At 35.6% G+C, this 26,201-nt stretch overlaps 1 protein-coding gene across 5 annotated transcripts in view; it reads right to left on the bottom strand.

Moving 5' to 3' along the window:
* The window catches only part of Cnot6l (CCR4-NOT transcription complex subunit 6 like), an 82,716-nt gene that overhangs the window by 38,588 nt on the left and 17,927 nt on the right, over window positions 1–26,201 (bottom strand). For 4 of the 5 annotated variants that reach the window (XM_057771534.1, XM_057771532.1, XM_057771530.1 and 1 more), the window contains exons 2-4: window positions 20,411–20,532; window positions 17,244–17,430; window positions 14,958–15,043 (exon numbers count right to left, since the gene is read on the bottom strand). In XM_057771534.1, coding sequence (XP_057627517.1) covers window positions 14,958–15,043; window positions 17,244–17,430; window positions 20,411–20,522 — 385 coding nt within the window. In that variant the 5' untranslated portion in view covers window positions 20,523–20,532. Of the gene's footprint in view, window positions 1–14,957; window positions 15,044–17,243; window positions 17,431–20,410; window positions 20,533–26,201 lie in introns of those variants that run through there. The other variant, XM_057771533.1, reaches the window with a different exon arrangement.

Below are 26,201 nucleotides of genomic sequence, written 5' to 3'. Positions count from 1 at the left end.
ATACCACAGGCGGAAAACTTTGACAGACTTACTGACAGGAAAACTCAAGAAAGAAGGAAAACAGATTCAAGAGAATTTCTAAAAAGGTATAAATGGGTCTCAAAATCCTGAATATCAAATAGTAAAAGATTTAAAATTTAAAAAAGAGAGCTTATACATTAAAGTTCTAGAGAAAAAAAAAATGAAACCTTTGGTTTCTGCTCCAAAATGTAAAATGAGTGAAAGGTGCAACCAATAACTGGTAATCCAATCCACTGCTGAGAATGTCCTCCACCATGTCCTGCCTAGTCCTAAAAACAATTTTCTCCAAATCACAGTTTTGTCAAAGCTTAACAGATCTGGAAGAAGAAAAGATAAATTCTACGTGCCCCCCTCTAGTTTTCAATAATGGTGGGAAAATATTCAATTGAGGATCCCTTAAACCCTGGTACCAACTGATAAGCTTCTTCTCCCTTCATATTTATAACTACATCAACAATGCCTTCATAGTAACAGAAGGTTGCTGCTGAAAGAACCTTGGAGCTCAGACACTGATCAGGGAGTCTTTAGGCAAACACAAAAACAAAAGAGATAAGGTAAGAACATTTGAAGCAGTTCTAGCCTTTGATACAACAGATAAGGAAAGCAATAAACAAACTTAACCCTACACAGAAAGACAGGAGGATCTATAAATCTATAAGAATCCAGCAAAAGAACCCAAGAAGTATAGGGGAGGGGCTGTGGAAGAGGAAAATTAAGTAAGAATAAAGTAAAATTATATATACAGACAAATGGCTGTAATCAAACCCTTAACTTTATGTACTTAAGAAAAAAGTTAATGAGTAGGCTGATATAGAAAGCACAATATATACAAAGAAGTTTACTAAAGGCTATCACTTAATAAAACGCATTGTAGTACAAACTAGACCATGACAAGGACAAACAGAAGACGACTTTAAAAAGTCTGGATAAAAGGATAAAATATATCAGAATGATAAAAATGGTGGCATCTTTCAAAATATTTCCAAAGGATCATATATATTATATTGGCGATTTCAAATTTTCTCTGTTGTAGGATATTCCTTTACAATGTGAAGATGTGTCACTGTGATTGGTTTAATAAAAAGCCAAATGGCCAATAGTTAGGCAGTAGGTATAGGTGGTACTTCTGAGCAGGGATAAGGAAAAGATATATCGAGACACAGGAGAGAAACCAGAGAACATGGATAGGAAACAGATGCAAGATGGAAGAGAGATAAAAAGCTAAGAAGTAAAACACAGATTAATATAAATGGGCCAATTTAATTTATAAGAGCATAAGTTATAGGCTGAGCTTTCATAATTAATAATAAGTCTCTGTGTAGTGATTTGGGGGCTGGCAGTCCAAACAAGCCTGCTACCCTTCTCATTTATCAACAGAAAAAAGTGAAGCCCGCCCCCCCAAAAAATGCAAAAGAGCTTTACAACTTTACCTAAACAAACCAGGGGAAAAACACAAACAAAACAACTTGTCTGGAAGCAGAGCTCAGTGGGAAACTCTTTTAAAAAATGGATAAATTTCCTTTAAAGACAGAAATTATAAGCATTCATTCAAGAAAGGGATAAAAAAGATAATCATAAGTGGCAGAGCAAGGGGCCTTCAGATCCGTCACTCCATTAAAGTAACAAACTGATAAAAAAAGAAGCGGTTCTACTATCAACTAAGATCAGTAAAATGGCTACATATATGTTGAAGATTCAGAAGATTGATTAAAATGCTGTGACTGTGAAGAGAAGTTACAAATTGAGAGACAAAATTATCCTAGGCTATCTTTAATCCCTTTTCAGAGTTATTAACTTTCATCCCTTGCATTAGACCTAACATTGTTGTGACTATTAAGCAAAACTTTTGGGATGCTATTTTAAATAAACTATCAGGTTCCACTAGCCCTAAAGCTAAGAATAAGGTAACATGTCACTTAACTGATGTTCCTCTATCAATAGATTGGTAAATATATTGATGTATGGCTTCCTTTGTCTCTATAACTATAGATGATCTCCTGCACCATGGAACATGCTCATGGCAGCCTGAACATTAGTATTTGACTCAGAATCAACTGTCTCAATGCAAGAGTAGCAAATTTATATATAGTTATATATGTATACATAGCTAGCTATACATTAGATATATAACTATATATACATAAAGATATATAACCATATATAACAAAGTACATATACTCCATAATGACATTTTGTCAAGAAACAATGACATGTAATAGTGGTGCTTTAAGATTACAATGGAGCTGAAAACATTTTATCACCATGCAACATTGCCTTCATATCACTGAAGCAAGATGTATTATTCATTATTCGGGTATTTGTAGTGATGTTGGTATTAAACAAGCCAGTGTACCAGTTGCTTAAGATTACAGGTTATATAATTATGTAGAGTATATAATATTTAATGACAATAAAAACTGTTGCTTGCTCATGTATTACATTATACAAGACTATTTACACACATTAAAAATTTATTGTAAAATACAGGCCCTATTTACATCACAACAACTTCATCATTTTGTATTTACCATGTTCTTGGACTGAAGTAAGAGATGAGATAGAGTTCCTAACCTTATTATCTAGGCTTATAAAAATACGTTTTAGGGCCGGACAGTGGTGGAACATGCCTTTAATCCCAGCACTTGGGAGGCAGCGGCTGGTGGATCTCTGTGAGTTTGAGGCCAGCCTGGGCTACAGTGTGAGTTCCAGGAAAACAAAAACAACAACAAAAAATAATTCTATGATAGTCACACAAAGATGAAGTTGCCTAAAAGCGTATTTCTAAGAATATACACCTTTCTACAAGCAATACATACTCTATTTGAGATCTTGAGAAATTTTTCAAATGGCTCCAGCACCCAGAAAGAATTCATTTCAGAAAAAAAAAGGAATTTGATTAAGAAAAATGATTTTTGTTGTCTTTATTTCTGATCCTGCACTGCCAGAGCAGTCCAACTGAAGCTCTTTCAGTTTCTTCTCCTAAGGACTAGTTATTATCTGGTCTGTACTGTGTTCTCTGCCTGTTGTCCACAGCTGGAGGATCTCCTCCCCACATGCTCTAGTAAGAGGGTAGAGAAAACTATTAATGTCAAATTACTGACAAATTTTCATTGTGTGAATAGGGGAGATGGCAGAGGTAGAACAAACAATAGGCTAAACAAATGAAAATCTTGAGAATTCAATATCCATAGGGGCTTGAAAACGTTTGATATTTCCTGGCAGTTTAAAAGACCATTCACATGAAAAGGGTTATATATACAGCAAGGAATGAAAAACAGCTCAAGTTTCACCTCTAACCTTGAAACTATGCCCAGTCAGGAAACAAAGCTAACAGACTGTTGTAAAGTTCCAACTTAGTAATGAAAGTGTGTTCCAACAGAATCACAAAGCAAAGAAGGAAGATTTATTGGCTCCAGGCATTTAAAGAAAATCTCAGACCCTGAGTAAAGATTTCAGTGGCCACAATACAAAATTACTTTTGAAAGTTCTCTAAAGCAAGAAGAAAAACTGTAACACTAACACATAACCACAGTACAGGGTAAAATTCTGACTTCTGAATTGTTATGTTTACTTAAAGGTGCAGTTCTAATAAAAAAATCTGTAAAACATACAAAGAAATAATAAGTTATGAGCTGAAGTAAGGGAGGAGAAAGCAACAGACAACGAATTAACAAAGGAAAGAAAACTGCCATCAGTTACTTATGATACTAACAGTCTGACCTTGGGTGGTTCAACTTAACTGTTAAGCTTTAGACAGTTCAAAAACAGTATGCATTTAGTAGAAACTATATTTCAATTCAAATATTTCATCAGGCTAATAAAATGAACTAAGCAATCTTGTGATAATAGACAGCTATAACAAATTGGAAATTCCAGGCAGATCCAAGATCATAGGGATTTTCAATGTACTGTGGTTGAGTTCAGTGTTGTAAATAATACTTTCCAGTGACAATGGATTTATTATGATGTAATTTCATTATTAAGAAATCAGCTGCATGTGTAAAGAGCTTTAAAAATGTGTTAAAAAAAATCATTGGATGGTGGTGGTACATGCCTTTAATCTCAGCACTCAGGAGGCAGAGGCAGGCAGATCACTGAGTTCAAAGTCAGCACGGTCCACAGAGCAAGGTTCAGGAGAGGCTTCAAAGTTACACAGAGGAAAAAAAAATCTAAAAGCCAGGTATATAATCCCTGGACTTGGGAGGCTGAGACAGGAAGATTACATGCTCAGGGCCATCATGAGCAAAATAATGAGAAGTTGCTCAAAAACAAAAATTAGAGGATAATTTCAAATTGACTTTTTTTAAACACCTGAAAAATGTTTTTAAAAACTACAGAAAAAATAAAAAAGAGAAAACAATGAACAACAACAAAATTCTCTAGAATAGCTGACAGCTAGAAGCAAAGGACCACAGGCAAAGACAATATAAGAAACAAAGGCATTTCAGATATATACCATGAAGGATACCAACATGATAGGAATCCCAAAAAGACAGAATAAAAAGGTTAAAGAACTAGGGGCCAAAACCATGTCAAATTTGATGAAAATCATTAGCATACATACCCATCAAGCTTACTAAATTCCAAGTAGAATGACAAAATGTAAAAGGTGTAGCAAAACTGTGAAAACTCTAATATAAAAATAGAAACATAAACATATAAAGAATTTTCAAAAGACGCAGGAAAAGTAAGATACCACAGACACATCCTCAGTTGTTTGCCTTGCTGACACGGCTACAAGAAACTTACCTTTCCATACAAATAGATTTAAAGTGGCCTTCAACTCTCCACTCTTGCCACTATGTGGAAATTGCTAGATCCAGAGACATTTGAAAACTTCACCTCTCAACTCATCACAACTGAGCCAGCAACTTATTCCAAAAGCATTCTTTTTATTTCTTACGTTCTACTATTATTTATTTAATCTCCACTCTTGCACACATAACTCCTGATGGTTTTGCTTGTGATTACTCAGTTAGGCATTAGAACTGTTTTTCATGTTCCTCCATCCACTTTACTAGAAACCATTCTTTACTATTCCCTTCTGCCACATCTTACATACTTCTTATTTCTCCATCTTTTCTTCTTTCTCTCATCCTTATTCCATCCACTTTTTATCTTTCACAGCTTTAACAATCTCAAAAATCTATGGACAGTGTAATACCAACCCTCCCACCCCAGCTATTTTACCGACCTCAATTTTGTTTTCTTTTTCAAGTCTAATATTTAATTCTTATCCTTACCCATCCAACTTCTCTCCAACTCCTTATTTTATCATCTAAAACATGAGAACTCTCTATACCACCACCAGTTGCTTATTCTCCAACTGATACTAAAGCCAAATGGGACTATTGCTATTAACTGACTAATACAACACCTAAATAGTGATACTCCAAGAAGCTACGGCTGTCCTAGCAGTTAATGTCCTATATAGTTTGCACAGGCACACTGAGTACCTGGACCAAGGAATCTAAGTCTTAATTATACACTTAACTCTACCACATTCAAGTCCCACATGAATACTGCAAATACTTCACCTTAAGGAATGAAAATTAATAAAAATCAAGCAAAGTAATGCAGATGCATAAGTAAAAGAAAAAATGTAACTTCTCGAAATCATTGCTCCTACAGTGATAGCATCTACTGATATTAAATGAGATGAAATCTGAGAGAACTCAAGAGGATTGTTATGTGTGTTCAAAGAAATCAAAGACAAAATAAGTTACCAATTGAGAACACAAAGAAAAAGGCATTGTGAGATACCAAAGAATTCAACAGATTAAAAAAAACACAGAAATAAGCAGAAATGCTGAATATTAAAAACATACTAAGTCAAATAAAAAGCTCTTGAATGGTCTCAACCAATAGTAAAGATCAAGGAGACAGAATATCTAAGCATGAATATAAGTAGAACTAGATCCAGGCAGGGATGAAGCTAAAACAGTTAAGAAAGGTACCAGTGGGACTAAGACATACATGACATTCTGAAACAACCAAATCTGTATGTGGCAGGCATAGAAGAAAGAAAAGAACCAGTTCATTCTAAAGGAATGGAAACACTTTTTAAAATAATCATAACAGGAATTTCAGCAGATTTAGGAAAAGAGAGCTTGAAGACAAGGTCAAGGAACTGGAATAATCAAACAACAACAAAGACAAGGAACATACCAACGGGAATTCCAAGGTATATATATGTAAGACTCTGAAAAGACCAAATCTACAGAGAATGGACATAGAAAAGAGGACTCTAAAAGGCACAGAAAATGTTGTTAAAGAAATCATGATGGGAAATGTCCTAGAATTATAAAAAGAAGTACCAATTCAAACACAGGAGACATTTAGGATTCCAATCAGGAAAGAAAAAACAAACAAAAACAAGCAAACAACAACAAAATATCGAGAAAAGAAACTCCCTTGATCATGTGGTAACTAAAATACTAAACATAAAAATGTTAAGTTTGGAAACAATAAAAGAGAAAACCCAAGTCACACACAGGCCCATCAGAATAAAAGTAGATTACTCAACTGAAAACTTAAACACCAGGTAGCCTGGACAGATGTATCTCAAGTTCTGAAAGACAACTGCCAACTCAGATTAATACAGGTATACTATAATAAAGTATCTGTCATCACTGAGGGAAAAATTAAAACTTTATACAATAGCAAAAGCTAAAAGAATTTAAGAATACTAAGTCAGCTCTGTAGAAAACACTTGAAGGAATCTCTCAGACTAAAGAGAAAAATTTACGAGGCTATAGGAAATAAATAACACTAGAATAAAAGTTAAGCAAGAGAGGAAGAAGGGCTAAAAAAAAAACACACTACAAAATCAACAAAGTAACAGGAATCAATACATACCTTTTAAGATTAATTGTGATTATTAATGGTCTCTGAAACTGCTAGAAAAAAAAAGTAGGGAGTACACGTCAAGATATAGGTATAGGTAGGAAATTCCTGAATAGGACTCCAATCGCTCAGGAATAATCAACAAACCAGAGCTCATAAAATTAAGAAGTACGGCAAATGAAACTCTCAATCAAGTGAAGAGATAAGACAGTCTCAGAATGAGAAAATCTTTGCCAGCTATATATCAACACAGGATTAGTATTTAGAATATACAAAGAACTCAAGTAGCAAACATCAAAAAAACTAATTTTAAAAATGGACCATAAAATTAAACAAAGTACTTAAAGAAAAAAAAATAGAAATGGTTGATAAACATTTTTAAGTGTTCAACACCACCAGACAGTAGGGAAATGTGAATTAAAACTACTTTGAGAGGTCAAGACCATGAGGGGTTCCATCCACTGAAGCAGTTTACCTGAGCTAATGGGAGCCCACCAACCAGCGGATTGGGAAGGAATAAGCATAGGATCAAGCTAGTCCCTCCGAATGTGGTTGACAGTTGCATGGCTGGGGCAGACTGAGGGGCCACTGGCAGTGGCAATGGGATTTGTCTCAGCTGTACGTACTGGCTTTTGGGGATCCTATTCTCTTTGGATGTATATCTTGCTTAGCCTAGATGTAGTGGGGAGGAGGCCTTGGACCTTCCACAGGGCAAGGTGACTTGCCCTCTCTTAGGATTGGGGGGGGGGAATGGGTGGGGAAGGAGGGTGTGTGGAGGGAATAGGAGGAGGAATTTGGATTGTTATTTTTAAAAAAAAAAAAATCTAATAAAAAAACTACTTTGAGATTCCATCTCACCCCAGTCATAAGGGCTATGAACAATAAAACAGATGGCAACAAATTCTGGCATTAGTGTGGGGAAAGACAAATTCTCACTGTTGGTGAGAATTCAAACTAGTGTAGCCACTATGGAAATCAGTGAAGTGGTTTCTCAAAAGCTGAAAAAAGATCTACAATGTGATCAATATACACCACCCCTGACAGGCGGTGGTGGCACACACCTTTAATCCCAGCACTCAGGAGGCAAAAGCAGGTAGGATCTCTAGGAGTTTGAAGTCAGTCTGGTCTACAAAGCAAGTTCCAGGACAGCCAGAACTGTTAAGAGAGAAACGCTGCCACACACACACACGTACACACACACACACAAAAAAAAAAACTACATCACTTCTGAGCATATACCCAAAGTACTCCATATACTCTTTTTTTTTTTTTTTTTTTTTTTTGGTTTTTCGAGACAGGGTTTCTCTGTGGTTTTGGAGCCTGTCCTGGATCCATATACTCTTACACCCACATTCATGTTCACTGTTGCCCTAATCGAACAGCTAATAAATAAATGCTCATCAACTGGTGAACAGATAATGACAATGTGGAACATATACAAAATGGAATTTTATTCAGCTGTAAAGAAAACTGAAATTACAGTATTTGCCGGGAAATGGATGAAACTGGAATACTATAGTAAGTGGGATATTTCAGGCCCAGCAAGACAAACACCACATGTTCCTTTTCAGCTGCAAGAGATCCCCCAATACACACACACTGTCCCAAATTTAGTCAAAGTCCCAGTAACTAATTATACGATAGCTCTGTCAAAATGATAAGCTCCTCAGACTTGGTTGTATATTTTTAGACTAGTATATCTGAACTGGAGTGTCTATAGTGGTCAAAGTAGAAAGTGCTCATGAGAGGTAGAAGGGAAGAGATCTTCAGGGGCGAAGGGATAGACTACATGTGAAGTATCACTACAGTGAGGCTTAAGTGGGGATGGGGAAAAGGAACGGAGAAGGGGTGCTGAGAAGTCAGTTAAGCATAACTATGGTTATGTGAAAAGCCCTTATGGAAATCCACTACTCTGCAAGCTAATTAAACAATATAATTCAAAAGAAAAGTTTGAACACAGGTACCCTGCTTGGGTGGATAATGCTTCCCCCAGAAGATATGGATTATTAAAATAAAATTCCAGTGCCAGTCAAGGCATAAACGGGTGGGCGGGGGGTGGGGAGAAAGGCCCCAAAAAACACAATCTGCTGCCATTGCTTTGGTTGCCACGATAATTAACACAAAAAACATTTTGTTTGTGGAACTGGCCTGAAAACATTTTCCCTCGTGGCTGGTATTCAGAGTGCTAGAAGATGCAATTCAGGCCACTGGAGGAGAAAAATCATTAATGGTATTACTCAACAGTGTACCCAGAATGCTATAGTATCTACTTGCTAGGCAAAATGTATCCAACTGGTACAATAGAAACATGAGGATTATGGGGGTAACCAACTGCTTTCTGATTACTTCTGAGGTCTGCTCTACAGGAGGAAATTCATGCCAGGTACTGTAACCTTGGCCAAATATTATTGTTGCTTTGTTAAGTGGACATTTTGTCAAACTGCCTTCTAAATAATTTTGTTTAAGCCTATATATTAGTGTTGTTCACTGCTTTGGCAGAAATGCTCTTTATGTAGTGGGCAACAATTTGTTATACAGAGCCTCATAACTAGTCGAAGTCTAAGAATCCTTTAACTGTTGAGTACTCAGCATTTACATCAACCCTCTGATCTCCAAGACTCAGCAATATCACAGAATGGGGGACAGAAAGATTGTAACAGCTGTAAGACAGGAAGAGTGCGGTAAAATGATGTCCTCTAAACATGACATGATTGTTACACTCAGGAATTCAGTGTACACAAGATGAAGTCAACAACATCAGTCAACATCCCAGCAAGCAGGCACTAATTAGACTCAGTGGATCCCCATACCAAAAGAAAAAGACAATACAGGAATGTAGGAGGAGGACACACTGAGGGAGTCTAGAGAGAGGAGAGGGGAGCTGGGGGCAAATATAATCAATTGTATACATCATGAAACTGTCAAAAGTAAATTTTTTTAATGAAAGTATTGAGGGCTGAGTGTTGATATTCCATGGAAATGGATACAAGGAGCTACATTTACAAAAGAATTTAAGTTAAAAATGTACAAAAGAAAATAGATTCATGTTCACCAATGGACAGAACAGAAAGAGAAACAATAGAAATATGAGAGTTCAAGTATGCTATAGACCAAATGCACCTAACAGACATTTATCTCACTGTACTGCGGAATATATATTCTGCTCATCAGCACACAGAACACTCACCCAAGATAGCCCATAATATATTAGGGCAAAAACAGTTCTCAACAAATTTGAAAAATACAAAATTGTATGTTTTCTCTGATATTCTCTGAAATTGTCATGAATTTCTTTAGGGAAGAACTCCAGGAATTATATGAATACACAAAAATTAAAGAACATGTAACCCAAACCTTCTAGTTCCAAAAACTTCAACCTATTGATGAACCAGAAAAAAGCAGAACTTAAACTTAGAAGGTTGAAAGAAATAAAGATGATTTTAAAAAAGAAAGTAAAAATAGTAAAAAGATTCACAAATCAAATACTTTAAAATATAAATAAAATCTCATGTGAACTAAAGAAAATAGAAAATCTCAATAAATGAAAAGAGATGAAAAAGGTGCTATTATAAGTGATACCACATAAATACCAATGATCACTGGAAACCATTATGAATTACTATATGCAAAAAAGCCCTAAACACAAAAAAGCCATGTGTAATAAACTGAGGCAAGCAACAAAATTGACTCAAAATGAGATTAGACCTCTTGCACTAGTCAGAAAAATCAATTCAAAATGGATAAAGAATTTACCATACAAAACTATGATCATATAAGAAAATATAGGATAATTGCTTTGGGATACTAATACAGGTAAAGATTTTTGGTATGTGACTTCAAATACAAAAAAATGGGACTACATCTTTATAAAAACAATCAATACAGTAAAGAGGCAGCCTACAAAACATTTACAAACTATTAACCTAATAAGGGATTAATATCTAGACTTGTCCCTTGAGCCAAGATATTTGGAGCAGGTCTGCTGACAGCAATAGACACTATTTCACAAAAGAAAAAAAAGTATTTCCAATTATAGATACAATATGCAACACAAGACAAAACAATAAGACAATATATAGCCATAAACATTTATCTGAAAATAATTTAAGATATTTTTTAAATTATTTTGAAATTAATAATTTATTTTTAAAAATGGCTTAAAATGGCAGGTAATATAGACACAAGTAGACTTTAAAAATATATCAAGATTACAGACACTTTTAATAAGTACACTTTTTCTCCTTTTTCTCTTTTTATTCAATAGGCAAGTAAATTTTTTAAAAAATTAGCTGGATGTGGTAGCACACTGTTAAATAACCAACTGCAATGGACAAGGCCGAAAAATTTAAAGTTCAAGTTGTTTGGTTCCATTTTAGCACTGGTACAGCCTAGCACAACTCAATGATTAACTATTAGAAATTCTCAATCATAATGTTGGAGAGATGACTCAGCTGTTAAGAGCATATACTGCTCTTGCAGAGGACCTAGCACCCAAAATGGGCCCCATTCACAACCACCAGTGACTCCCAGTCCAGAGGATCCAGTACGTTTTCTGGCTCCCCTGGACATTGCACTAACAAGCATCAACTTACACACAGGCACACACAAATACACATGATTAAATATTTAATTCCCAATAATCAATCTTATAACTCCAAATATATTGAGAAAGTATTTTCCAAAGGAACATACACAAGTAATGATAGTTTTACAGAAATATTCTACTGAACTTTCAAGGAACAAATTCACTCATCATATTCCAATTGATATGAATTTGCCCAATGGTTTGTTTTTCCTTTGCTGTTCTTTAGTTTATTTGTTGCTGCTGCTGCTGCTGCTGCTGTTGTTTTTATGAAACAGAATCTATATATCCCTTACTGGCCTGGAACATGCTATCTAGACCAGGCTGGCTTAGAACTGAGACATCATACCTCTCAAAAGTACTGGTAGATTAAAAACATAAACCATCACACCCTTGTTAAGAATAATGAAAAGAACGAGGTCAACTTTCTTCTCAAAAGTACAGGAAAAAAAATCTTTACAAAGTGTTTTTGGGAGACAAGTCCTATGCTTGTGTAGTGCACACCATTATCTAGAGCTTTATCTGTTTCTACTGGGAAGTTTCTGTAGCTACTCACGTGAGCAACTAAATAGGTCAAGGCAACCACGGTGTAACTACCATGTAACTGTTTTCCAGGCAAAGCATAAATAGCTTTATGAAGCTTGCTACAGTATTTGCTACTTGCTGGAAACATACTGAACCTTAGCCAGAATTACTCAATTGCATTATGCCAGCCACTACCCTTGAAAAAGTGGGCAAACAAAAAAGTAGCTAGTGAGTATCTCTGCCTCCAACAGAGACCCGCCTGCCTCCTGAGTGCTGGATTAAAAGGAGTGTGCCACTACAGCTGAAATAGAATGAAAAGTTTAGAATGAAACTTCTAAAACAGGGCCATGGTGGCACATACCTTTAATCTCAGCACTCAGGAGGCAGAGGCAGAGGGATCTCCTTGAGTTCGAGGCTTGCCTGGTCTACAGAGTGGGTTCCAGGACAGTTAGGGCTACACAGAGAAACCCTGTCTTGAAAAACCAAAAGAAATAAAACTTCTAGAATCTAAATGCGTTCATTGTTTTTCAAACAACAACAAAACTCCACTAGGAAAATGCCTCTCCATAAAATTAAATAAATTAATTAGAAATAAAAATTAAAGACAATTTAAAAATTTTGTTTTCTAATCATGTGTGTGTGTTGGGGGTGGGAGTATCTGTGTGAGTGAATGTGCACATGCGTGCAAGGGCTTGACAACCTGAATCTGGAGTTATAGGCACCAAATATGGGTTCTGGGGACCAAACTCTGGTCCTTTTGGAAGAGCTGCTCTTAACTACTGAGCCTTTTTCTATGGCAACATTTGGACTTCTAAGTGACTTATGGGAAACATTTCCAATTTACTATCTTGGCCATACCTACAGTTGTAGGGCACTAAGTAGGATCTGGGAGGGCTTGGGGGAGAAGAAAGACTATGATAAAACTATACTGTATGAAAAAAAAGGAAAGTCAATAAAAAATAATGGTCATTTCTGAATTTTTCAAATAACTTATCCTCCAGACACTGTCCTCAGATATCAAAACGTAATTTTTTAAAATGAGTTTGTTAGACCAAGACAATATTAATCATTATTAAAATTTCAGTAACTATGATTTCAAAGAAAAAAAAGAAATAAAGATATTCAGGCTGCAATCCCAGAGCTGCTCATTCACACTGTATCTTTTGAGCTTCACAGTGCCGTGTTAAATGCTTTGTTCACTTTTCTTTCTTTCATTCTATGTAAAATACTTCAAAGTCGTTCAAAACTGACTCAAGAATTATTTCGAAAGTTATGTTCCTGTATATATAAAGCTACCATTTGTTAAGGACATTTCATTCCTTCAATCACTTAAGGAAAAAAGTCTTAACAGGCAGGAAAAGCTCTAGCTTGATCTCTTTCCTAAAACCTTTTTGCCCTTCTGTATATAATCACTTGAACAGAAAATAAAATGGAATGAAAATTACACAGATCCTTAAAAAGGAGAAAACTACTGAGGACAGTTTGAACATTCCTACTGAAAATGAGAATCCAGAAATGCAGCTGGGCATGATGGCACATCTCTATAATCCTAGCACTTGAGAGTTGGAGATGTCAGTCCTAGCTACAACAAGGTATCTCAAAAAAAAGGGAGGGGGACAAGAAAGTAGAATGATTTACCATATTGTTACTGACAGGCTATGTACATAGTATACAAAAACATGAATGAATTATATCCTCAAAATACCTTGTTACACATTCATAAATACAGAAAACTCACAAGAAAAGAAAAACACTACTGCACTCAGTTTGAGACAGAATTAACTCGAGTTTAGTAAAAAGGATGTCTTCATAGGCAAGAATAAAGCTAAGTTATAGTTAGTTGGTGAAGAATAGCTAACAACTAACAGATTAGATATATTAAGTTTTTTAAATATATTAACTCAAGTTCTTATTTCCTGTAAATGGCACAAAGTTCAATATTATTTTTCTTTTATGTAGTCTGACAACCCTGATCTTTAATCAGAGAAGGAATGTTAATGAACTTGTGTTAGCAGAAAAATATGCCACTACAATGAAGACTAGCCAAATAGTAGTAACTTTCGTTTTTTGTTTTGCATTTGGTGTTGCTTAAAATCAAACCCAGGTCTTTGTACATGGCAGGTAAGCACTTCATCACTGAATTATATACTCAGCCCTAGAAACACTAGCTTTAAGACTTAACACTTTAATAAAATAAACAACAGTAAAATTAACAAATATTTAGAATAATCCATTCAGTTGGTAATATAACAAACTTTTGGGGATATGTGAGGTAATATAAAAAGAGTCACATTAAAGTATTCAACACTTACATTTGCTATTTCAAGAATGTTGTTTGGCTCAAAGGTTAAGCCTGTTAAATTCAATTTTATATTGCTAATTTTCACTAATAGGCTCTCTATCAATTATATCAGAATGTAGAAAATTAGCTGTTCTGAAAGTTCTAAACAACATAAGAGTTATTCTTATTAAAGATAATTATAAATGGGGTAAAAAGTATTAATTTCTTAATTAATGAATCTAAGCTTATAAAAATGATAAACATTCCATAAGTTTTCAATCAAGAGGCATAGGCCTGCCCCTTCATCCTACTTCTAGCTAAATGACTGTTTTAACTACGTAAGATTTAAGACATAGAAAACAAAATGAAGCTGGAAGTGGTGGCTCACATCTGTAATTCCAGTATTTGGGGTGGGCTGATACAGAGTGAATATGGAGAATTCAAGGCTAGCTTGTGTTACAGAGTAGAAAACATTACCTCCACAACAGGGAAGAGAAATGGAGAGGGATGGGGGAAGTGGGGAGGAAGAATAGACAGGAGAATAGAATGTCTCAACCGCTACATTTCTAATGCCTTCATATATTCCTCCTCACAATCTCAAAGTCATACCAAAACTGACCTATACTTTAACAAAACGATTTTTAAAAACATTATAATACTTCAATACAAGTATTAACATTTTCTTCTTTGTAAGTCACTCACCTGTTAAACCTAGAGTTTGTAGCTGGAAGAGCCGGCCAAGTTCATAAGGCAAAACCCGTAAATAATTGTCATTTAAAAGCAATTCCCTGTTTAAAAAAAAAAAAAAATTTAAAGGTTTCAGTATAATGTAACATGCTTTATTAATACCTACATTTGTCATTCTTAGCTTTCTTCTAACACATCATGAGTGATGGTTACATTCATGGCATTTCTTCATGTTAATCCCAAAATGCTGTATACTACTATTCAAGTGCTACAATTACTAAATATTTCTATGATTTACTCATTCTGTAGCACAGATTAAATTCAGAGGCATATGAACTGCACATCAATCTTAGGCTCACTCAAGTTTTTCTTTCATCCACAATGTCTAGAAGATGCCAGTTAGAGTGACAGATGTTATTAGTATCAAAAACCTGTTAGATTCTGAACCAAGCTAATTTACAGATGAATTTTAGTTTGTTGTGGGTTTTTTTTTTTTTGAAACAGGGTTTTCTATGTGTAAATTTGGCTATCATGGAACTTGTTCTGTAGATCAGGCTGGCCTTGAACTCACAAAGATCCACCTGTCTCTGCCTCCCACACACTGACACTAAATGTGTGTATGCACGGCCACCACCCAGCATGAAGAAAGGAGATTAAAGGTATGCGCCGGCATCACCCAGCATGAAAAAAGTAAACTGTTAAGCAAACTTGAGGATTAAACTACAAATTAGTAGCCAATTGCCTACATCAATTATTGTAACTAAATCATGTCAAAATACTATAAGAAAAAAATTTGAAAAATACAAAGAAATACAGAACAAGGCAGTATATTGCAGAAGCTAATAATAATTAAACAGAAAACATAAAAAGGGGCAGGCAAGATGGCTGAGTATGGAAAGACATTTGATGACCTGACGACCTAAGCTTGATCCACAAGACCTGTAGGGGGATAAACTCCCACAAAGCTGTTCTTTGACCTCCACATGCAAGCTGTGGACATGTGCAAACTGACACACATGAACAAACACGTTACAAAATAAAAAGGCAAAATATTAAAAAACAATGTACTCTGGAAAACAATCATTAATATAGAATATATGTACTTAAAGCACAAACAGAACAGACAGGAACAAATCAATAAAGAAAAATGAAGAGAATGACACAACACAGAGAAGAGCTAAGTTTGTAAATAAGATTTTGAACAGATTATGAAAAAATAATGCCTTCATTATAAAGGAAAAAACTAAGCATTCATATAATCAGTTAGGGAGTAGCAAAAGAACAAATAAATAACATATTGTTAATAATTTTAAACATAAAAGAGCAACTTAAAAAAACAATTATTACTACAGTCTGGATGTAAAAACAAATAAATACACACCAAAACCAACAAGAACAGTAACAACAATAAAACCATTACTCAGCCGGGCTGAGAGGGACTGGAGAGGGAGGGGGAGAGGAGTGGGGGGGAGGAGAGAGGAATGGGGGAAGGGAGGGGAATGGGAGGCAGGGAGGAGGCGGAAATTTTTTCAATAAAAAAAAAATTTAAAGAAAAGATGGCTCGCCGGGCGGTGGTGGTGCACGCCTTTAATCCCAGCACTTGGGAGGCAGAGGCAGGCGGATCTCTGTGAGTTCGAGACCAGCCTGGTCTACAAGAGCTAGTTCCAGGACAGGAACCAAAACCACAGAGAAACCCTGTCTCGAAAAACCAAAAATAAATAAATAAAGCCATTACTCAATAGATGAGATAAAAAAGTAACTAATGACTGGGCAACATTTAATAATGTTTTCTCCTGTAAGAAACATTCCAAATGTAGTGGCACATGTCTGCAGTCCCCAGACCTGGGACCAGAGCAGAAATGCTGCAAACTGAGGCCAATTGGGGCACCACAGCAAGACCCTGACTCAAGAAGGGAAGTCTTAAAGATTCTTGAACTATAAATTCATTTTTATCAAGCTTTTAGGTTTCATCAAAGAATTGTAATATAAAATATAAACATGTATTTTCTAACAGAATTTTGTTCCTAAAAGTTTCATTTATAAACAAATCATATTTTTCTCAAGTTTTTCTGATTGGTCTTATCAGACTTGACTATAAGAAAAACTTAACCTCTCCCTACCTCCAGTCTGTCAAAAGAAACTAGTAGCAAGAACCTACAATGCAAAGGAAAAGAAAGATTAAATTCCTATCTTTTGATCTTCACAGACACGGAAATCCTACCATAAAATAATATCCCATAACTTTCTTATTTGGTAAATTGTAATTTTATATAATGAATCATATCTTTAATGTTTCCTCACCTGAGAGACACCATGTTTCCTAGTTCTGCTGGTAAACTTCTGAGTTTATTGGATGACAGATCCAGGTAAACCAGATTATGAAGCTTGGCAATATCAGGTGGAATGCGAGCAAGGTTATTGTCATTTAGGTGCAGCGCTGTCAAGTGTGTCAGTGACCAAAGTGATGTACTTAAGCTCCGCACTCTACCTAAAAGGCAAAATACTAAAGCATAAACTCTAGACTCAATACAAAAATTGAATCCCAAGAACTGGTAAGTACTAGAAAAGATGGCAAATACTCACAGGTATTATCTTTGACATTTTAACTTTATATCTGAAGCTATGATTGCTAGAACATCTAGCCTCCTCTCATTTAACTCCATTTTCAAGTCACCCTTTTTCATGGAACAGAGAGAGGGAAGGAAGAAATAGAGCAAGAGACAGAGATAAACAGCAAAAGAAAGACAGAGAGAGAATGAGAGTGACTGATGTTGACTGAAACCTCTCCCAAAGCCAGATCTGAAGGATAAAACAAGGCTGAATTGAACTCTGGTGATAGAATAGGCATGAGCTTTCATTTTATTAAACAGTCCTAACAGTCTTCACACACTCCATGAAAATTATGAACGTAAGATGTATCTATATCCAGGACCTAGATTGGTCAGCAAATTTTAAATAAACAATGATTTTTAGAACCAACCTTAGATTGATTAGCCATTAGGAAAATCATTGTATCCTCAAAGAAAACATTTTTCCCAGGTTTCTGATGTTAAGTTAGAAATTAACAACCATAGTTTAAAATTTTACACTAAGGGAAACATATTCAAGGAAATAAGTTTCACATCAATGCCTATGAACAACTGGGCATAAAGCATGCACTAAATAAGACCTGCTTTAGAGTTCAGATTTTTACCACTTATTAGCAATACAGGTCTGGACAAATCACCTAGCCTCGGGGTTTAAAAAAATGGGATGTTATCTTATCTCCTCAGTTGTTCAATGTTTTGTTTTATGATGGAGTTCTCTAATGTAACCCCAAAAGGCTCTAACTTGCTATCTATGTAGCTGAGAATGAACTTTGAACTTCTTAATCTTCTTGCCTCTGTGTCCCAAGTGACAGGATTACAGGCCTGTACACCATACTCAGTTTATTTGGTAGTGGGAACTGATCCTAAGTCAAGGGTTTATGAATGCTAGGCAAACACTCTACCAGCTGAGACACATCCCAGGCCAAATAAAGAATAATTTATATAGATTATTTTATAAAAGCAAAGCAATCGTCTTTAAGATTTGTTTTGCTTAGCCGGGCGGTGGTGGCGCCCGTCTTTAATCCCAGCACTGGGGAGGCAGAGGCAGGTGGATCTCTGTGAGTTTGAGGCCAGCCTGGTCTACAAGAGCAACTACAGAGAAACCCTGTCTCGAAAATCAAAAAAAAAAAAAAAAAAAAGATTTGTTTTGCTTTTAGTTAAGTGAGTATATGTGTTTGTGTGGCTATGTGCCCATGGCTACAGGTGCTTTCAGAGGCCAGAGTTGTTAGATTCCCCAGGAGCTGAAGTTAGAGGCACTTGTAAGCCACCTGATGTGGGTGCTGGGAACCAAACTTGCGTCCTTTAGAAGAGGACTATGTGCTCTTAATAGCCAAGCCATCTCTCCAGACTCATAAAGTAATTAATTATATTTATCACTTTCAAAAAAGATTTAGATGAGAGATGGCAATAGAATACAGAGTACACAAACTCTGGAAGGGAAAAATGTAGTTTTTTTATATAATTAAACCCAATGTTTATTTCTATTCTACCACAAACTCTTTCCTGCTATTTATTCAAATACAAAGTATCAACTAGGATTTTACATCATTTTAGTGCAAAAACAAAGTATTCAATGCTGAGGCTATGAGTGAAAGAAAAAGTTGTTTATTTAGGATTTAACACAGATCTTGGGAAGGAGCTTGCTTCTCAAAGGACTGACATTTTAGGTTGATAAACTGAAGGAGGACCCTGGGTATTTACTGGGTAAAAGTCAACTTTTGGCTTCTTATATGTACTGGTAAGTACTTACATGGCTTGGGGTTCTTATAAGTATTTTGCTTAAATTCCCTAACATTAGAGTCTCATAGTCGACGGCATATACATCACAAGAAAAAAGCCAACACTGATAGAGTAATAGTAACTAAACTCAAGCTTTATTTGGAATTTACCAGTTTTTGTATCTTTTGGTTCTTTAATTCAATTCAGGTTATTTTAAATATGTCTCTTTAACCCTTCTCTGACTTAAGGTACTTTCTGTCTTTTTGTTGTTTTTTCACAATCTTGATAACTGTGAAGTGTATCAGTTGGGTATTTTATACAATGTCTTTCAGTTTTAATTTGCGTTTTTCTCATTTTCAGACTCGGTTTTGTAAACGGAAGCTACTCGTTCATTTACTGGCCAGCCAGACCCAAATAATCACACAAAAACTGTATTAATTACAACACTGGCCAAGGGCTTAGGCATATTTCTAGCTAGCTCTTATATCTTAAATTAACCCATTTCTATTAATCTGTGTATCAGCACGAGGCTGTAGCTTCCTAGTAAGGTTCCAGTCATCCCTCTTGTTTCGCAGCTACATGGTGTTTCTCTGACTCTGCCTACTCTCTCTATATATCTCTGTTCGGATTTCCCACCTGGCTTTACTCTAAGTCGTTGGCAGAAACAGCTTTATTCATCAACCAATAAAAGCAACACATATGCAGAAGGACATCCCACATCAGGGGTGACAATTTTTCAAATAATATTCTACTTCAACTAATTCTGAACATGCCCTATTCACAACTAGCAGGTATTGCTACACAGAGTTCAGGGTTCCTTCTTTGCCAGCACTGAGATAATAGAAGGATGGTAAAGATTTTAATTTGCAAAAACTTACTCTAGAAAAGCCAACACAAAATTTATTATATTATAGAACCTAATTTTACTCAGAAACTAAATTCTGAAAATCTTTAACTGCAGATAGTTGTTCTTGATCAAGACAATCTCAAAAGAAAGGGAAAGTATCTAGAAAGATCAAAAAAACACTAAGTACCTCAGGATTCTTACATGTTTCCAATTAGTCATTCAGTTTAAAGACAACAAAGAGTCTATAAATATAGCAATACTCTTGCCAATTATTGCTATTATATCTCACACAAAATGCTGCAGATTCCACTCACCCGAGATTTCTAATTCTGCCCAGTGAGATTTCTTCCCATTGGCTACCTCCTCTGCTGACATGATGGTATAAATTCTGCGAGGATCTGGAGGATCATATTTTTCCTTTGGCATCCCTATTAGTCTGTGGGAAAAAAAAATATCAATAATTATTATAGTTAGGGCTGGCAAGAGTGCCTGAGAAATCTTAATAATAAGCGTTCAAGCCCAGAAACCCATGGTAGAAGGAGACCACTAACTTTGTAAAGTTGTCATCTGGCACGCCCCCCCAACACACACCCACACTACACACCCACACAGCTTTTTAAAAGTTATGATTATTATTATTATAATGATTTGATGAAATTAGTCAAAATTAAAATATAGTACCAAAAAAAGAAAACATGCTAAGCTTTCTTTTTCTCTCCTTCCCTGTTTCCTGCTTGCAAATCCTAAGAATCTGGCTGCAGCCTCTGGTGAACCTCCCCATCCTCAAAAGATATAAGAAAAATCTCCCTCCTCTGTCAAGTGGGCTCTTATTCTCTTCAGAGATATCCCCATACTTCTCTGGTGCTGTGGCTGGAACTCACCTCAAAGCCTCCACCATGCTTTTGTCCCTCTGTCCATGGCAGAAATGTCTTACCATCCCTCCATCCCCAGTAATCTGTCTTGGTGTACTCTTTAATCAAACCACCAAGCTAGTTAAACCATCTTATACTACAACGTTCTCACTTGAGGAAAAACACTACAGTACTAGGCTTTGAGAAACTCTTTTAACAGATGCCTATGGGGAAAATGCAAATAGACTGCAGAAAACACTGTTGCTCCCCAATTCCCTTCTGCTGTGTCAAACTGCACTGTTTTCCTAGAAAAGCTGATCTTACAACTAGTTTCCTTAATAGAACTCCAACTAGTCTAAGAGTTATGTAATTCTATCCCTCCATTTGAGTAATACTCAGATATCTCAAGACTAATAGCATATGATTTTCTCCTTGACACTGGCATTAGTTAAGACAATGCTCAAGACTCATTCTGTTTGTAAGAAGTAGGATCCTCTTTCCTGCTGATCATAAACAAGAGTATAGCCCAGATAGTTCCACATAGCCACCCAACGACAAGGAAAGTTGACCTCATAAGGCAGTCTAGAAAACAGACAAAAGGCAGATTTCTCAATAAATCACACGTGCAGCACCCACAAACAGTACGCTTTCCTGACTACTGCAAGCTAAGTTTTTCTTCTATTACTTGCCATCAACACATCCTAATAGGTAAATATATATCTGTTCTTCTGAAGCAATTACTGCCACTCCCTTTTGCTCTTAAAAGTACTAGATAAATTATAGAACCATGTCAACTAAAACAAAAATGTGACTGACTTCATAATGACAGCACAATCACCGATAGCGACGAAATCAATCATAAACCACTTCTAATGTGCTAAGTATGAAGCAGATGACAAAAAGCCCTGATAATAACTTTATTCAAGGCGTCCAATACAAAACTTACTGCTTTGATAGCAGACAAAAAATCCACTTCAAATCAAACAACAGCAAATGAAAACGTCACGAGTCTAATTAAGAATCTATATGTTATCCTTATCACAAATTACATATAGCTAGTTGATTTAATTTTTATTTTGTCAGTAACCTGGCACGCACCATGTAAGATCCCCACCACTAGACTGCATTCTCAGCTCTACAGTTGGTTCTTTGCTCATTTTTCTTTGTTCTTTCTCACATATGCCCTTAAACCAAGTATTCAAATCTGTGCCTATTTCTAAGTTAAGAATAGTATTCCAAATATAAGAGTTACTTTTAGGAGGTGTAAAATTTTTGCATATCAAAAATAAAGCATAGTAGTATTCCATCCTGCACCAAGAAATCAAAGCTAGCTTTATAAGACCACAACCAAAATTTCTTATGTCAGTTTTCCTTCTACTTAAAGGAGTAGAGGGCAAGCTTTCTTCATTGGTTATTTATCCCCAGTCTCCAGGTGAACTCTACAATTCTAATTTCAGCATATTATGTTATTTGGAGTTACAATGTTAAAGTAGAAAAAAAAAAATCCGTCTTGTCAAAAGAACAGAATCTCTAGCCTAGGTGGAGACCTAACGTTCCAGTTGGGCTAAGTCAATCACCTGACCACACCTACAAAGGCAGGCTCAACTTAAGTCCATGCTAAATAGATAGATGCAACAAACTTTCTTTAAATGAGATACTAGACTCTCCCCAGAATTCCTGCTCCCTGCCCCTTGCAGTCACTATAAGCTACCATGAAGTTTGACCAGTTTGCCTACTTTCCTGAGGCCTGAGTTAGAAAGGTACAATTCTTCTACTTTCTTTTCTTTCTCTTTCTTTTGGGTATGGCCCAGAATGTAAATATGCTTTCCTAATACTTTGGATTTCCTTACTCTTTTCCTAAAATTCCCCTCCCTGCCACGTGGCTGTTTGGTACATGTCTGACCTCCATGGTGTGACTTCTTTTCTTCCCTTCTCTGCACCTACTGAGGATTTACAGCTTGCCCATCCTGAAATGATGTTTCTTTCTTTTTTAAAAAAATTATGTATTATGAATACAGTATTCTGCCTGCATGTATCCCTGCAGGCCAGAAGATGGCACCAAATCTCACTGCAGATGGTTGTGAGCCACCATGTGGCTGCTGGGGACTGAAAGCAGGACCTCTGAAGAGCAGGCAAAGCTCTTAACCACTGAGCCATCTCTTCAGCCCAGATGTTTTTTTCTTTAAATTCTAATAAATATGCCTTGTGCTTCCCTTTAAGTTCATTCCTAATTTTTTTTTTATTACTGACACCAAAAATCCAAGGGGCGGTCCTGATGTTCTCTGTATCATCTGGCAACCCAGTTGGAAGCCCAATTCTAGTAATAATAATAGTAATAATAATAAAAGCTATTTTCTATAAATGTTGCATAATTACTTATAAAGCACAAAGGATATAAGAATTTTTCATAGAGAAAAATTTAATTTCTACCACATTTGGCTTATTTTAAATATTTCTCAAATTTTTCAGAAAATAAAAGCTTTATTTTATTACACATGTAAATTCTGTGGGCATTATTCCATTCTAAAATCATATACAGTATTAAGCAAAGCAAATAGAACTACATTCAAACGCATGATACATAATCCTTACATACAATAAGGATAGATGAAAAACATGTTTCATTAATGTTTTATCATTTTTATAAAACTTAACAAGAAAGGATTATGATCGATGTTATTTATATATTGTGTTAGGTTTTTTTTTTTTTTTTTAACAACTTGGAGAAACTAGATACGGTCATCTGAAAAGAGGACACCTCAGTTGAGAAAATACCTCTACGCTGGTTGGTTTTGTGACCTTGACAGAAACCTAGACATATGTGGGATGAGGAAATCTTAATCGAGAAAATGCTTTTTTAAGACTGTCCTATAAGCAAGCTTGAAAGACATTTTCTTAATGACTGATGTGGAAAGATCCAGCCATCATGAGTGGTTCTCTCTTACGAGAGCTAATTACTATCAAGTTAAGCACACAGAAAAGTATCCCACTAAATTCAAGGGTGGTACAATCTGGAAAATGTACAGCAAACACAATCCTATATTATCAAGTTTTTTTCTTTAGATAACCCTAGAAATAATAACATCTCTAGATGCTCTTATAAACAAAGTCAACCATAAATTATATAGAGACCCAAAATAAGACAAACTGCAGGAGTGCCTGTGAAGGCATGACGTATCCTACGGAACTACAGGAGTGCCTGTAAAGGCATGACATATCCTACGGAACTTCAGGAGTGCCTGTAAAGGCATGATGTATCCTACGGAACTGCAGGAGTGCCTCTTAAAGGTATGACATATACAGAACTACTTTTGGCCCAACGTCTTCAAACAAAAAAGGGACCAAAAACCTGAAGCAACATAACAATTTATACAAATTCCTCCTATTTTCCTTCCATTTTCAGTCTTTGTCTCAGACCATAGATAAAATCAATGACTTAAATAATACTTCACAATTTTTTTTTTTTTGCATGTGTGTGTAGACAATTACCTATGGCAGGTGTGGTCTCAGCACTCAAGAGACAGGCAAGCGGATCTCTGTACTTCAAAGCTACATACAGAGTTCGGTCAAGGCAAGGCCACATAATAACACCCTGCCTTAAAACAAAACAACAATCTCATATATAAACTAAGAAAATTATACTGCACCTAAAAAAAAAAGAAACAGGGGTGCTGGAGAGATGGCTCAGCGGCTCTTCCAAAGGTCCTGAGTTCAATTCCTAGCAACCACATGGTGCCTCACAACCGTCTGTAATGAGGTCTAGTGCCCTCTTCTGGCCTGCAGGCATATGTGCAGACAGAATATTGTATACATAATAAATATTAAAAAAAAGAAACAGTAATTAAAATTACTGTTCATTTCGATTCCTAGAGAACAGTATAAAAACTGAAAGTTTGGGCTGGAGTCATGGCTCAGTGGTTAAGAGCACTGACTACTCTTCCAGAGGACCCTGCTTCAATTCACGACATGGCAGCTCACAACTGTCTGTAACTCCACTTCCAATAGACCCAATACCCATGACAAAACACAAATATATATATATAAAAAGCTTTTAAAAAAATTAAAAAGAAAAAAGCTGAAAGTTTAACTAATAAACCCTTTCATCACTTTAGTTTTCTGATAAAATATCTTAAGTTAAACTCTGAATACAAAATTAATCATATGAAAGTCTAAAAATAATCAGTAATAATTGTCCCATATTTTTGAAATGAACCAAATTATAAAATGTTCCAGTGTTAGATGAAAACAGTAATATGTGAAGAGTTAATGAAATTAATATTACTTTTCTGAGAACCAAAGTCAAGAACATAGGAAAGCATTATCTAAATCTGTTAGTCTCCACTAGAAAGAGTAGTGTAAAACAGAAAACTTTCAATAATCAAACTGTTCAGGATAACATTCAAAAAGCACAAAGGAAAATGTTCCACATTTGCTTATGAAAAGATTCTAAAGAAAGGTAGATTCAATGCTGACTCACAATCATCCAAAACAACACAAAACAAAAGGATCAAACCTTTGGGGGAGGGAAAATGGGGCATGATTAATTTCTCACCAAAATATCCATTCTACTCATACAAACCCCTATCAATAGGCAGTGCTTTGTGCAAAAAGAAAAAAAAGGGAAAACTTGAAAATAGTTCCTCCTAAAATAAATGGTTAAAAGAATAAACAACTTGAGAACTTAAAAAGGCTCTGAGTCAAGAATGTTCCCATGCTATGGCCCAAAGTAAAAACAAGCTGGCCACTGAAAGAGAAACTTGTATCTTATCAGAAGAAATTAAATTTATTTGTTCATTTCCTACAAACGCCAAAGAACCTTTTTCAATTTCTGTTTTCTTGGCTCTACCAAAGCAACAAGGCACACAAAATATAATGTTCTTCCAAATTTTAGAACTAGATAATAAACTCATTAAAGGTCACAGAGGAGCAAATGTCTAGTTCTGTTACTAAAAACTACACTTTTGTTCCATTAGCTAGTACAAAACAGTAACAGTATACACATTTAATATGCTAGGAATAACAGGTAGTTGTAGAGTCAAGGAATGGTATTTGCTATCAATTTTTGAAACTTAATTACACAAAATCCATATCCAGTATTACAACAGAGAAAATGCTCAATGTTTTCTGGATCCATTCATTTGACTGCAAATTTCAAGCTGTCGTTATTTTTTTCTGCTGTGTAGTACTCCACTGTGTAAATGTACCACATTTTCCTTATCCATTCTTCGGTGGAGGGGCATTTAGGTTGTTTCCA

This window comes from Chionomys nivalis, chromosome 6 (assembly GCF_950005125.1).
Source record: "Chionomys nivalis chromosome 6, mChiNiv1.1, whole genome shotgun sequence".
NCBI classification, from domain to species: Eukaryota; Metazoa; Chordata; class Mammalia; order Rodentia; family Cricetidae; genus Chionomys; species Chionomys nivalis.
This window is presented reverse-complemented; position numbering and strand designations above follow the sequence as displayed.